General features: G+C 35.4%; 1 protein-coding gene across 1 annotated transcript; it reads right to left on the reverse strand.

Moving 5' to 3' along the window:
• Positions 1-3,042: 3,042 nt before the first annotated feature.
• LOC117333134 (stromelysin-1-like) lies at positions 3,043-13,032 on the reverse strand. Its single transcript, XM_033892273.1, has 11 exons — positions 12,830-13,032; positions 12,356-12,444; positions 10,284-10,459; positions 9,728-9,806; positions 9,096-9,232; positions 8,618-8,869; positions 7,776-7,997; positions 6,982-7,152; positions 6,298-6,461; positions 3,816-3,970; positions 3,043-3,466 (listed from the first exon to the last, which is right to left on the reverse strand). The coding sequence occupies exons 1-11, from the start codon at positions 12,944-12,946 to the stop codon at positions 3,379-3,381; spliced, it is 1,650 nt and encodes a 549-aa protein (XP_033748164.1). The 5' UTR covers positions 12,947-13,032; the 3' UTR covers positions 3,043-3,378.
• Positions 13,033-15,332: the final 2,300 nt, after the last annotated feature.

Raw genomic sequence — 15,332 nt, forward strand, 5'->3', positions numbered from 1 at the left:
TAGACTGGTTTTCGTAGTTCATACAGCAATCAAATTAAAATCTAGATGGTCATTCTCACTATGTTATGAGCAACGTGTAGTGATAATGACCATTTAGATTTTAATTAGATTGATCATACAGCACCCGTACTGCCAGTTCCAAGACTTCGGATATCAACCGATGATATTGCCGAAAATTGATTCAATATATTAATAATCATTTCGGGACTTTCCCCATAGTTCAAAGTCAGTATCAAGCGTCTTTGTCAGTGGTCCGTGTCAAGCAAATTGTGAGATTGTCTATTTTTTTTATTCGAAAACTTCTTCAGTAGTGTTGGGAATCACTAATAAGTTCATTATCGATCATCACATATCGATAATTGATCGATCATGAATATAACTTTAGGGAAATATCTTATTACTCATGTAATTTAATATCAAGAACAGGTGAGCGAGTTATCTCCCTTTTTCTATCACAGATGAAAATTAAGTAATTAGCAAGTTTTAAATTATTTATGTGAATTTGACCAATAATTCATGTAAAGGAAGCTTAATAATGCATAATAAATCATATTTTTATTTTTAAATAACTTTTTCAACCTTTTATCAGGTAGCAGTGTACACCAGTTTGCCCTGGAGTTTCTGAAAATTAAGTGGCAAATTATCTCTTACTCTTATATATATTTGCTTTGTTATTTGTTAGCTTTGTTTATCACCCTTTGAATAGCCAGCTGAGTCAGTTTGAGGCAGGGTCTCCTTGTAGTAGTTAGTGACTACCTCTGAACAACATGCAGGAGACCTGTCTGTCCACAAGCCATCCAGGAAATGGAGCTTACCAAGCAAAATAAATAATATTTTCTTTTCAAATAAATGATTTAAACTTCTTGTAAGGTAGCAGTGTAGACCAGTTTGCCAAGATTCTAAAAATTAAGTAGCATCTTTAAGTCTGAGGCTGGGTCTCCTTGTAGTAGTTGGTGACTACCTGACTGAACAACATACAAGAGGCCCATTGCATGCCATCCAGAACAAAAAGGGTAAAGTGGTCTTGTCCAAAGACATAACCATGACAGCACATACCGGACTGATTGTCAGCTTCTATTTTCTTCTGCAGGATAACTGTTCAAACTATACTTCTTCTATATATATACATGTAATACTAATATACTTGGTGTATTTGGTTTAACGTCCTATTAACCGCTAAGTTCATTTAAGGACGTGTCAGGTTTAGAGGTGGAGGAAAGCCGGAGTACCAGGAGAAACACTACCGGCCTACGGTCAGTACCATGGCCAGTTAACTTCCAACGTAGGTTTCGAACTAGCAACCCAGAGGTGGATAGCTAGTGATATTAAGTGTCATGACACCTTAACCACTCGGCCACCGCGGCCCCTCAATAATAAATAATTAACTATCTTACAGTGGCAATAGTACCAAAGAAGTGAAAATTGTGGAAAATGTGTTTCTTAATATCTAAATGGCTTGAAATTGAGAGAGTACTTCTACAAAATGAAATGAAAACCATATTTTATGCAGTCTCAAAAACATTTTAATGAATTTTTTTTTTAAGTAGAACATAGAGGATAATTACTAAGGCCTGCAATTTCAGTACCTGTTTAAAACTTTTTAATTTTTATTTGTTACAGTTGCAATTGTAAAAGATGTGAAAATAAAAGAAAATGGTGTTATCCCAATATCAAAATAGTTTGATATTGAGAAAATAGTTCTACAATATGAAATTAAAACCAGATTTTATGTAAAGTTTCAAAATCCTGAATTTGTTTCTTCAGTAGAATATAGAGGGAAATTAACTGCAGTCTTTGGCCAACAATTTGTAACACCCTTCCTAATGTAAATATTTGCATATGGTGGTGTTGACCTAAAAAAAAGAAACATATAAACTATATGACTATCTTGTAGAATGGTTATCATTAAATCCTGGTCATTGTTTGAATTTGTCAAATAATTTTCTATAATACCTTTATATAAGTAAAGTTTAAATTCAAAAGATAAAAAAAAAAACTACTTTGTTCCCCAACATTGAATTTAACATCGTCAAAAAGAAACATTTTATGGGTACACAAACGGTGTCTCAATACTAATAATTACATATCTAATAAGCACAATGCCTAGGATTTAACCGTTTTGATAAAATCATAATATGAAGTTACCAGTCGGTGGTTGTTGGGGAGCGCCCCGTGATTATATATTTATGTTTAGATTTTACTGCCCCCCTGGTGTTAGAATAGTTGGAAAAAATGCATCAAGGGTTTTTTGGGACATAATTCTGAAACACTTACATTGTTGTTGTGAAACAAAATATACTTAAATAACCAAATAGGAAAAGAAGAAAATGCGATATTAAACCACTAAATTTGAAAACCATAAAACTATCAAGCAGAAACTGAAAAAATGACATATTAAATCAAAGTTTTTGGTCACAAAATAGAAATAGCCGACTAATATCTAAAATTGTTAAACACAATTTTACTTAGTTTATAGCATCAGTCTGCAGCAATAGGAATATGAAACAAAGAAACACAAACTATCTACCGCTGAATAAAAGAAATTTAATATCAACACTTATCACGATGTAAAAATAAAGAAATGAAAAAATAAAAGATAAAGGAACAATAATCAAAACAATAAGTTAAATGGTTAAACAAACAAGAAAAGTTAAACATATAATTATGTCCCTTTTAACCCTCCATACAACCTTACTTGAGGAATACAACTTTTGTCAGTCCTTTTAGGTTGCTCAGATATTACAATGTAATCACGATGCAAAATGGTATTCTAATAGTTAAAAATACTACAGCGCCGACATCTTATACACTAATTAATTTGTCATTAAAATGCTTAAAGTTGCACCACAGTATAGACGATATGTAGACTTTATTTACAACAATTGCGAAACAAATTATATCAACTTATATTAATCACGCTTGTTGGCGCGGATGGGGTCTTAGTTTGGAAGGAGACTCGAGTAACCCCAGTGTCAATCATACTGGAGGCAGGTCCAAATGTATAAGGATTCTCAAATACAAAAAGAGACAAACAAATGCAGATAAAATTCCAAATTTTTATTCACAATCACAAGTAACAAGCATAAGCTACCTAATATACATGATGCCTCTTTTGACAGGTTGATAATTTAAGGTTTATCAGCTCGTTATAGCGACATATTGGTAAGTCTCGTATGTTTTGAGAACAGACTCCACTGCCGTATGTGTAACACAAATTCTAAAACAATCCCCAACAGACTACTGTTCTATCAACAACAGGCCTGATTGTCATGTATTAGACATATCCTACTTTGTATACAAATGTATCAATCTCTCTATATGGTTATAACATGAAGCATGGTCGTGGGATACGTGTGTAATTCATTGTTTCTAAATGTCCTAGCCGACACATCTTCCGCCAATGAAATCAGGAGCAAATTCCAGCGGTCCAAAAACATCAAACGTTACCAGGTCGAAATTGTAGTATCTACAAAAGAATTTAAAGATATAGGAATAATAAAGTTAATCATACACTGTACATGTGAGCTGCTTCGAATAGTTGTCGTATCTTTCTCAAGAAAGTTTAATGCATGGTATTCTAACCCATTTTTTGTCTCTGTTAACTGAATGGACGTCAAATGTATTTTTTCGAATGAGAGTACTAGGAATTACATTTTGTATGATTATATGGGAATAAAATTCAGTAAAACCCATTTAAAGGGGTTGTATATTTATTCTTTAATCTTTGTCAATTTTCCTAAAATAAGTATGATTTTAATAGGATATATAATAAAGTAAATAAACTGAGTTCATATAAATTAACAAATGTTCCTTACAGTCCTCTTACGATGAAAGTAATTTCTGATGGGTCACGGGAAAATGCCATGTCCACAATCTCGGGAATTCCTGGAAATCTCGTACTCATCAATGCCATAGAACCCTGCACCAATCTTCCGGAGAAAACATCAAATTCCCATACGACTCCTCGACCCTAAATAAAGGAAAGTGGTAAGAACGTTCATTAGGATGTTACTGAATTCTAAAACATTTCCTTATAATTGTTTAAAAGCTATCGAAGCAATTGTTTTGTATGAAAAGACCACGACGTATCACTACAGGACTGAGTCAGCTTCAATGTCAATTCATAGATTCAGTGTTTACAGTACTAAGTCATAAAAATCAAAATATGCAAATTTGCAAAGGCATTTTTTTCCTTTTTAGAAGATTAGACTATATGAAAATATTACTTAGAAATAATATAATGCATCCATAAAACAGCTTTGATCAAAAGTTACTCTCGTAAAATACTCAAACATCAACAAACAGAGATTTGCCTTTTTAAGTATTTATTTAAGTGTACCATGATCATCAAATAATAAGTACTTTGTTCGAACGACAATGTTTTTGTCACAAAAGTTTAATTTCTTGTTCAGGAAAGGAATGAATGCACTTGAATGGTGAACATCGTACTTGGCTATAAGACTGTATAGCAATCTTTAATACGTATGGCATCAAATGTTAAAACTTAACGCCTTGACGAGATAAACGTTCCATGTTGATAAGTTGTTTGGTCTTTATCAACACAGAGGACATCTCGCAGGACGAACTAGTTGTATGTTGTAGATAAAATCTGTATTCGCTATCTTTATCATTTAAGGTGTGAATTTTGAACAACCGTTCTAATGCCGGCTGTCCTCTAGCTCCGACGTAATAACGATCTATTTTGTGGTATTATCTTGCCGAGTGAAAATGTAAACATATTGGCCCTGATCTTCGCTAGCCAAGGCTTCTGATTACGTTACACTCCACGAACCCTTGGCGGATATAGTCGTCAGTTCTGGCCCTCTAGCGGAGATTCGAAATTACCACCCTTTACGCATGAAATTTTCGACCAATCAAAATGAGCGTTACCAATGTACTTCATCGGTGATGTTTACAAACACACATGCAGGCTTGTGTCAATTTCGATGAGATGTTTGATCAATGACTTATATAAATTGATCAAACACTGTGAATGTTTCCCCAATGATTTTACGTCTCTGTATTTAGGTAAAATGCCATGACATAGTCGACAATGTAGTTATGTACTGGGTGCCGCAGTTTTTGTTTAATGCGAAACCAAGCCTGAATGAAAAACTGGATTTGATTGGTTGCCCTGGGATTCCAGGGCGCGACGGTTTGAACACGACTATATCCGCCAAGGGTTCGTGGAGTGTAACGTAATCAGAAGCCTTGGCTAGCGAAGATGATTGGCCCTATGAGACATGTAGTGGACTCTTGATACAAAGGATTACATGATCGGCCCTATGAGACATGTAGTGGACTCTTGATACAAAGGATTACATGATCGGCCCTATGAGACATGTAGTGGATTCTTGATACAAAGGATTACATGATCGGCCCTATGAGACATGTAGTGGACTCTTGATACAAAGGATTACATGATCGGCCCTATGAGACATGTAGTGGACTTTTGATACAAAGGATTACATGATCGGCCCTATGAGACATGAAGTGGACTCTTAATACAAAGGATTACATGATCGGCCCTATGAGACATGTAGTGGATTCTTAATACAAAGGATTACATGATCGGCCCTATGAGACATGTAGTGGACTCTTGATACAAAGGATTACATGATCGGCCCTATGAGACATGAAGTGGACTTTTGATACAAAGGATTACATGATCGGCCCTATGAGACATGTAGTGGATTCTTAATACAAAGGATTACATGATCGGCCCTATGAGACATGTAGTGGACTCTTGATACAAAGGATTACATGATCGGCCCTATGAGACATGAAGTGGACTTTTGATACAAAGGATTACATGATCGGCCCTATGAGACATGTAGTGGATTCTTAATACAAATGATTACATGATCGGCCCTATGAGACATGTAGTGGACTCTTGATACAAAGGATTACATGATCGGCCCTATGAGACATGAAGTGGACTCTTGATACAAAGGATTACATGATCGGCCCTATGAGACATGTAGTGGACTCTTAATACAAAGGATTACATGATCGGCCCTATGAGACATGTAGTGGACTCTTGATACAAAGGATTACATGATCGGCCCTATGAGACATGTAGTGGACTCTTGATACAAAGGATTACATGATCGGCCCTATGAGACATGTAGTGGACTTTTGATACAAAGGATTACATGATCGGCCCTATGAGACATGTAGTGGACTCTTAATACAAAGGATTACATGACCGGCCCTATGAGACATGTAGTGGACTCTTGATACAATGGATTACATGAGTGCGAACATAGGGCTGGAAATGTTACTAAAGTTTCCTACTCGGTTTCGTCCAAACACCAGAACATCATTTTGAGTAAGGGCTACAGCGGCCGTTATCCGTGATCTTCTCCCCAATCCACGTAACGCTCTCCATGTATCGACTTCAAGTACTCTCTCACCAAGTAACCGGTTTGCAGGACGGGAAAATTTCTGCATCCTCGTTCCTAAACAGACGAAGTCCTATATTCATTATCAAAATTCGATAATTTATCTGAAATTGTGTTTGTCTTATATACAGATTCAAACTAATATTCAAATCTGCGATATACCGATAAATATTTCAACTTGGAAGTCAAATAATCGTCGAATCACAGGGGATCAAATGTGTTTTAAGTGAAATATTCACCTATCTAAATGATATACATATCTTGTATTATTTCAAAATCATAACATAATGTTCCTTTTGTATGCTTTACTGTATAACAGTATTTTCAGATAGAGTAAATTTAGCATTATACAGAGGAATTAAAAGACACATACGATCAGAGAGAAAACATATTTGGTCAGGAATGACTTAAAACTACACATTGCATATTCAGCTATATTCGAAAACGTATATTTTCACTGGTGTAGATAATTTCATGTGTTCGTGTATGATATATTTATCATCTGAACACAACATTACATTCATTATACAATATTTAGCATCTATCCAATTAAATATAGTACTTAAGCATGCCATACTTCTGATGACGTAAGTTGATCCTGGGACATGGAACACTGCATCCGGAAATGACATCACACCCGGAAACATGTTAGATGCTCGACTGCCACGTAAATCGTCAGTGTCTGGGTCGTAAACTGGGACTTGGAATAAGTAATAACTACGGAACATCAGCAAATCTCCGTTGTCGTCTGAGTGGGGAAAAGATCGTCGTTAAATCATTCAAGTGAAGAGTTCATCGTTTATATCATAATTATGGCACAGTTGTTCAAATTGTGACTCGCTAAATTACTTCATAAGTGGAAATCACAATTCTCTTTTTCTTCAAATCTTGAATAGGCAGGTACAATGAAGGACGAGACTGGATAGTGATATAGAGTCACGTAATATTTTGTAAAATTAGTTTTACAAGAAATGATTTTATAAGAAGTTTAAAAATTGTTTACTGTGATTATCCACCCTAATCGCTTTTTGAACAACTGGGCCCAGGACGAATAAAACAGTCCCAGCTTATTCGTTTCCTCATAAACTCAACAGTTGCTTAAATGTATAAATCTGTGTTATGTCAAATTGTATAGCAGACCACAGAGGTCGACTTTGAGCCAACGGCACTTGATGTGACATGCATGTAACAACAAAATTTTGGAAATAGGAAACCCAAAAGTTATAACATTAAAGAACTGAAATTGCATAGAAAAAAACAAGAACCATATTTTCAATAAAAGGCACCTCTAAGAATTCGTATTAAAAATTAGGGCCACAATTGAATTTACGTTACTAAGTAAAATAACTTATATTTCCTTAAGGACAGTACCTTCAAATACCGCATTGTATGTCCTGCCGCATTCGGGATGTAGGCTAGGTCTGATTGTAGTTCGTGGTCTCCGGGTTGTCGGTCGAGTTGGTCGGGTAGTGGGTGGACGAGTTGGTCGGGTGGTCGTTACAGTTGTAGTTGGACGGGTAGTGCGTGGACGAGTAGGTCTGAGGGTTGTAGGACGAGTTGGTGGGGGCGTTGTGGAACGAGAAGGTGGCCCTCCTGATAGGAATAGAAATTGAAATCTTACGTAAATATATTTCACAACTTATTAATGTTTTCATTTTTGCTGAGACAGATTGTTATTACCGATTCAAAAGCATGGGATTGCATGCAGTTTTTCATATTACATGGTATGGCCTTTTTTTTTACAGTGACGTTAGTCAATGAAACAAATATCATAGCGAAGGTAATGATACAGTATAGCCGACAATTAAACCTGTCCAATCCAACATCATTATCTAGATATAACATTTACTGTTGTTGATAACAGAGTACCAGAAAAAAACCTTATGGCCGGCAGGTGACCCCATATATTTATCTTTTCACGTCTGACCGGGGAATCGAACCTCGGATGACTAGGTGAAAGGCAGGTATCAACTGTGCCATGCGACCACTGTGCAACCCGAACACTCTTATCCATTATTAACAATGCAATACAAGATTTATTTTATTTATTCATTCATACATTTATCTTATTTTTTAATTCATTTATTTTATTCATTTTTTAAATATTTCATTAAGTATTTCACTCTGTCTGCAGATTTTGAACACGATTATAAGGTACACGAAAGTAATTTAGGATAAATGTCCATCTTTCAATTGTTCTTTAAAATAATTACCATAGATACTCCGGATTCCTCGGATGTCGTCGGTGCTCAGTTTAAAATTGGGAATGAATCCTAGATACGTAGGGAACATCAGAGCATTACGGACATTGGAGTGATCGAGACCAAGAGCATGGCCAAACTCGTGAGCAGCTACAATGAAAAGGTCTATGCCAGCTCCTGTTGTAGAGTTTGTGGTCCACTGTTCGCGATCATCAAAGTGAGTAGTGCCTAACTCAGGGAAGAAAGCATGTGCGAGTACCCCACCTGAAATAAAAAGTACATATTTCGAAAATCTACGAATTATGATTTATGTATGATTAAAACTTAAAGGGAAGGCTGACATGCACTAGTTGAATAATTGATTTTACTGATGCATGTATGTATCATCAATAACACGTCCACTATTGGCTATAGTCATATACAATCAATTAACAGAATTGCTGTAGTTTGTTATAATTTGATTCTATAAGCAGTAAGTACATGTACTTACTTGGGCCATCGAATGGGCTTCCATCACCATGAGCACCAATGGCGAAATCTATATCAATATCGGCGCCTTGGTTGACTTCACTAAATCTCAATGGTGTTTCTGCAGACCACAGTGCAAATGCTCTGATTATCTCCGACCTGTATTGTAAAAACATTAAATACAATTTATGAGAAATTTAAACAAAATTATCGTAATACATCGTATACAATATTTAGTAGCAAAGAGTAGAATTTTTGACAAAGGCTTTATATGGTAAATCATATCAAACTATTATCATTTGTGCTAAATCAAGTGTCTTTCAAAACGATACTAAGACATATCTGGTTACTTTACTGTTAAAGATCAAACTAAGACCTATGAGTCATCTTTATTGTTAAACATCAAACTAAGACATTTGATGCAGCTTTACGAACCTATATGCACTTTTTGTAAGACAACGTATATCGTTACTAATGTGACTGTACCATGGCGTTATGATACAACCAATGGTATGGCTACAATACTCCGGCAAAAATGGCTGTTCTATTAATTTCATTGCTTGGTAAAACATCAATTGTTTAAGTTAAAATCACATATGACGTCAGCCACAGTACTGTTATTCTGGTATTCCGTCGATTGTGTGTACTACTTACCTGACAACAGCACGGGGAATCCTGGCTCTGGTAGTACCCAACAGCTGCCATGTCAGATTCGTTGTTCTCCACCCTCTTCCTAAGTTATCAATTCAAAAATAGTTATTGAATGTTGTTTGTCACGACAAAAACTTCGGGCTGTAGGTCCTCTAAATTAATTGTAATGTAAATCTAATATTGGATCGGTAGTCGGTTAAGAAATCTTAAAAAAAATACCGCTAAGTCGAAAATATATTATCAATTGAGAGGTTTAGCAACCTTACTTGTACGTGTACGGGTACGGGTAGCCTACACGTACCCGTACACGTACACGTAAGGTTGCTAAACCTCTCTAATAAGCCAATCTAAAGTCAATAAATATAGACATACAGACATGTGTATACATTATTGAGATATCATACATTTTTACGGTTACTTTTATTTCTAGATTATTTTAAACTTCATTTTAACGTTTGATATTATTCAAATCCTATGACCTTATCCATTTGTTTCTTAAATCCTAGGGGAAATAGTGACCTTTCTCATTCCTGTCTATGATGAACATAAATGTTCTTACTTGCGTTGAAATTAACAGGTCGATATTGAGCAAATCGTTTAACTCGATCCCTGGTCGTTGTATTCATCCATATTGAAAAGACATCATTGCAGCCACACCGAGGACGATTCATTGCGTGCTGTGTCTCTGAATTGATAGATCCAGTGATTTCCAACTTGAGATAGTTTTGATATATTCTGAAATAGACGTAATCCATTTTTGTTGATTTGTTTGAGAACTCTAATGTATCCAGTTTATATTTATATTTAGTGCTAAATAGATGTGGGTACCTGTAAAGTGTGAGACGAAAGCAAGACGAAACGAAACGAAACGAAATCAAATGAAACGAAATCAAACGAAACGAAACGAAACGAAAAATGAAAACATTGAAAAAATCAAAAAATTAGACTTTACAAAGGCCTAAGTGTCCCATTCTCATCGGTGTTAAAACAACACACAGGAAATAATGAATTTATCGCAATATTCACTCAGTTTTTTAAATATAAAATAACTATTCAGATAATATGCTTAGTCCACGATTTATAGGCGTGCAAATCGCGTAGTGTATTGGTGCAACTAAAATCACGTGACAGAGGTGATTGTAGGCAACTCCTTTTATGGTAGGAAAGTTAAAGTTCCGGGAAAATTGCTGTACTCGAAAGGCGCGATTCTTGTAAAACCCCGACTTAACGCGCTGTTCCCGTATTACTGGTGTCGGGAGTGTAGACAGAATGGAAACATCAGAGTACGACTCTATTTCTGTAACTTTGACGAACTGTGAATAATTCTTGATATGCTTTAGACAATATTTAAGTACTGTATTAGTTAAGTGGATTTCCTGTGGTTGAAAAAGTAATATATATTTAATTTGATATCACCTTTGCTCGGAGATTTTCGTAAAACCAAATTGTTCTTTTCATCTGGATGCTTGAAATAACGCTTAGAGTACGTTAACTTGTAAGAGTAACGTCCCTTCATTTTGAAAGTAAATCTAGTTGGCTATCAGTGATTTTTAATTAGATTAGCAGATGGGTAAGAAATAGTTTATGATTATAAATTTATTGATAAAAAGGTATTTCACCAGTATTTGTGATTATTTTTGATAGAATCACATGTTTAATATACACAATTTTTGTACACACAATACACTACGCGATTTGTATGCCTATAAATAATGGACTAATCATATATTCTGAATCAGACATCGAAAAATGTCTTACAAGAGCGGACACAAAAATTTAGCACTAATACTTAAAATTAACCGTTTACGACTAACATCAAGTCCGTCTGATAGGACTTAAATTGGCGTCCGGTGTGAGAATGTCTAGCTTGCACGATAACGATCCCTCAGCGGTCTTTCGGTGTGATAACGTCGGCCCAGAGGATAGGGTATGTTTATCTAATATCTAATATTTCGTAATATTTTTTAGGTGTTTTGGTGGACGTCAAAAACCTTGATAAACCAAATATACAGGGTAGGGTCTTCTCTCATCTCCCTTCATCTTCGCTAGGGTTAGGACCCATTCGAATCTGGGTGTCGTTCTCAAAAATTAATCACACCATCAATTAGACAGGCGACTCTCTTCCGCCCCACTTTCTATATTGTTCCCATTCTACTAAATTTCCTATGATATTCTCGTCTGCTGAAAGGCCACAAGGCCACAATAGTTTTTTTTCTCAAAGACATACAGATACAAAAATGGTCTCATACATGAGGGCTAGTATTCGCTATGCTTCTTTCTTCCTATTGCGATGAATTTATTCCTGTGTGTTGTTTTTACACCGATGAGAATGGGTCAGTTAGGTCGTTGTAAAGTCTAATATTTTCTATTTATTTATTTATTTTTTTAAATTCAATGTATTCGTTTTTCGTTTGTTTGATTTCGTTTGATTTCGTTTCGATTCGTTTTGCTTTCGTTTCGCACTTTACAGGTAGCCTATAAATATTTATATTTGACGATGTGACATTATGCGGAATAACACATGAGTAACGTTGGAAATGAATTCATGTTTGCAGAAAAATGAAAGAAATGAAGAGCGAAGATGTTTCAGTTATAAGATAGGGGGGAAGTAAAAGTTTTAAAAATACACACTTAAATGCTTCTGCCAACTCCGCGGGATCCGCAGGAACCTGGCTAGTGTAATGTTCATCCCGAAGATATCCGTAATGCCGAAGGTATTCCTGTATGTATAAAGATACAAGTTCTATTGTAGCAACTAAATATGATTCTTATTCAATTTTAATTATAATCAGTAAGTAAACAGCTAAGAGCATGTTTTCTTTCGAGGCTTTTTACGATTTCTGAACTATCCTTAAAACAAAGAGAATGCCATGTATACCATGAAAACTATTGTACGTCAATTACAACGCCACGTTGCTTCTCTTATATAATTGTTTTACGTTAACTATAATATGACCTACATTTTTGTAGATGTTAATGTTACAATGCAAAGTGATTTTATTTTATAGCAAACTGTGTGATTGTAAAACCCCTCTTTCTAAAACAATCGCAGTTGAATACTTTACGGTTGAAAACACACAATGATATATTTGAAAATGACCTTACCACCGGGGAAACGTCAACAGCCTGTCTCTTGTCTCTGTTAGCATATAATGAATGACCATTCGCTAACGAAACAATCACGCATACAATAACCAACGTTGGGTGCAATTCCGTCCACATTGCTACAACGCCAATACTTTCTATCTTATAGTTGAGACTATCATTAAATATGACTCCTGTCAAAATTGTCGCTAGTTGATACTTGACTGGCTTCTTCACTAGCCTCGGCCTTTTATAATAAATGAGGAGCATACATGCTCATGTTATTGGGTGGTTAGTGATACAGCTTCATCATCGTATGATAGTGTGCGGAAGTTGATAGTTAAGTGTTAAAGGAAAGTAAACACTTTAGGCTGGTTATTCATGAGTATGATTATAAGGACAGGTACATATATGGGCATCGACACATAGTGACGTTAAGTGTGTCACTCTCCCCTTAGAAGGACAATAACAGTGTGATGTTTACTCATTATATAATTCTGTAGTGCGGTTATTTGGGGATGTAAGGACTACCAAAGGATAATGAGAGATCATATGATCTGAATTTGAATTAAATTAGTTGCATCAGTACGAAATCGTTTAATAAAAGAACATTCATTTTAAAATTTGCTTGAAAAAAAAATACATCTGTTTCTAAGTGATATTCTTAGAAAGTCATTTTGACGTCAATAAAAAGAGAAAGGAAATAGCTCTTCATATTTCGAAATGTTCAACTGATTCATGTCATGTATACATTTGCCTTCAAATAATGTAATCGTTAGTTTTCCTTGATAAAGAAACGACAAAGACAATTTATTTTCATAATAACGTAATCGTAATTCTAAAACAACTCGATAGAATGAAGACACAGTATAACGAAACATATGGATTTGGTCTTTGAATATCGAATCAACTGGGACATGTAAATATCCTAGGTAGGTGAAGCAGGGGTAGTACTATCTAGAATTAGAATATCAACAATTTGGGGCCGCGGTGGACGAGTGGATAAGGTGTCCCGATACTTTATCACTAGCCCTCCACCTCTGAGTTGCGAGTTCGAAACCTACGTGGGGCAGTTGCCAGGTACTGACTGTAGGCCGGTGGTTTTTCTCTGGGTACTCCGGCTTTCCTCCAACTCCAAAACCTGGCACGTCCTTAAATGACCCGGGCTGTTATTAGGACGTTAAACAAAAACAAACAAACAAATCAACAATTTGGTAATTGAAATCAGCACGCTTATCAAACAGCTTAGTTTAAAGGTATCCCTCCTGGTTACACCGTTAATTAAAGAAGAAGATCAGCAGCTATAAAAACAAGACATAAAACAAACAAAACAAAAACAAAAAAAAAACCACAAAAAAAACAACAACAAGTTAACAAGGAGAAAGGCAGTTTATTCCCATGGATATATATAAACAGTTTGTTCAAAGATCTGGTTACCAAACTCAACAAATAAATTGTCGATTAGAATTCTCACTCTTTCGCCTTGAAGGTAATTATTTGGGCCCAAGTCATATGTTAAACGAAATATGCTCAAGTTTATTCACTATGTACTAATAGCGAATTTCATGGAGGAGAAATACCGAAAATTGTATTAAAATTCAATATATCGTTCACCCCATAAAAGCCCAGTGTTTCTCAGTGCGGATGACCTTGTGTCAAGTCTATCCCATATCACGGATGTTAATTAGTCATCAGCACTACAGCGCTGGCGCCGTGTCTGCCGGGTTATTGTGATGTACATGTATCACTCATTCTTATTTTAAGAAGGGCAGTGTACTTTTCTGAGTTTTTGATTTAGTATAATTGTTCCATTGTGTTTAATTTCTCTTGGCATGGGAGGATTGGTTTTAAAACGCTAAATAGTAAAAGAATTGTGTCTTCCATTTCTATATCGAAATCATTATATATATAAGTTGACATTTTACACGTACATAAATGTAAATAACAAGAACTTCCCAGGTGAACGGTTTCCTTCATCATCTAAAGAATTAGATAACGTGTACATCATTCAGCCGCTAACAGAGAGATATTTAAAGACTCATACCAAATGCCAATGTTCCTCTAAAGCTATATATATACATGTATGTGTAAATGAACACCCGAGTAAGACATGTCTTCCAGAAGTAAATGAGAGACCAGTGTAATATATATGCCTTATAAGATGTTTTCACGTGTCTGAAACAATACTTTTGAATCATATCATTGGAAAGCCAAGCGTGACTTTCCGTCCTTGTGATATTACGGCACGTATCATATTGTATGGCGTATATATAGGTGTGAGAAGAGTATTTCTCATAAAATAACAGTGTGTTATGAATATTTGATCTGATTTTCTTTTTATAAGGTAGAATGGAACCAATAACTTCATGCGTTCTCATCAACGCTTAAATTGTCACGTATATCATACAATGAAAATATAGATCTAGAAGTCAGCTATTCGTATTTGATGTTGATGACGAAAGGCCATACACTCATGTACACATTACTCTCCCATATCTTCCGGTCGGTTAATGTTTCTCTACGC

The sequence above is a fragment of the Pecten maximus genome, chromosome 8, assembly GCF_902652985.1.
Source record: "Pecten maximus chromosome 8, xPecMax1.1, whole genome shotgun sequence".
Classification (NCBI taxonomy): domain Eukaryota; kingdom Metazoa; phylum Mollusca; class Bivalvia; order Pectinida; family Pectinidae; genus Pecten; species Pecten maximus.

What these genes read in the sequence shown, in the direction of transcription:
- LOC117333134 (XM_033892273.1), bottom strand. Translation starts at nt 12,946, where the DNA reads ATGTGGACGGAATTGCACCCAACGTTGGTTATTGTATGCGTGATTGTT. An exon ending in AGGAATCCGGAGTATCTATG is followed by an intron (nt 7,998 to 8,617) that starts GTAATTATTTTA and finishes TATTCCTATCAG; the next exon opens with GAGGGCCACCTTCTCGTTCC. An exon ending in ATCAACTTACGTCATCAGAA is followed by an intron (nt 6,462 to 6,981) that starts GTATGGCATGCT and finishes TCGTCTGTTTAG; the next exon opens with GAACGAGGATGCAGAAATTT.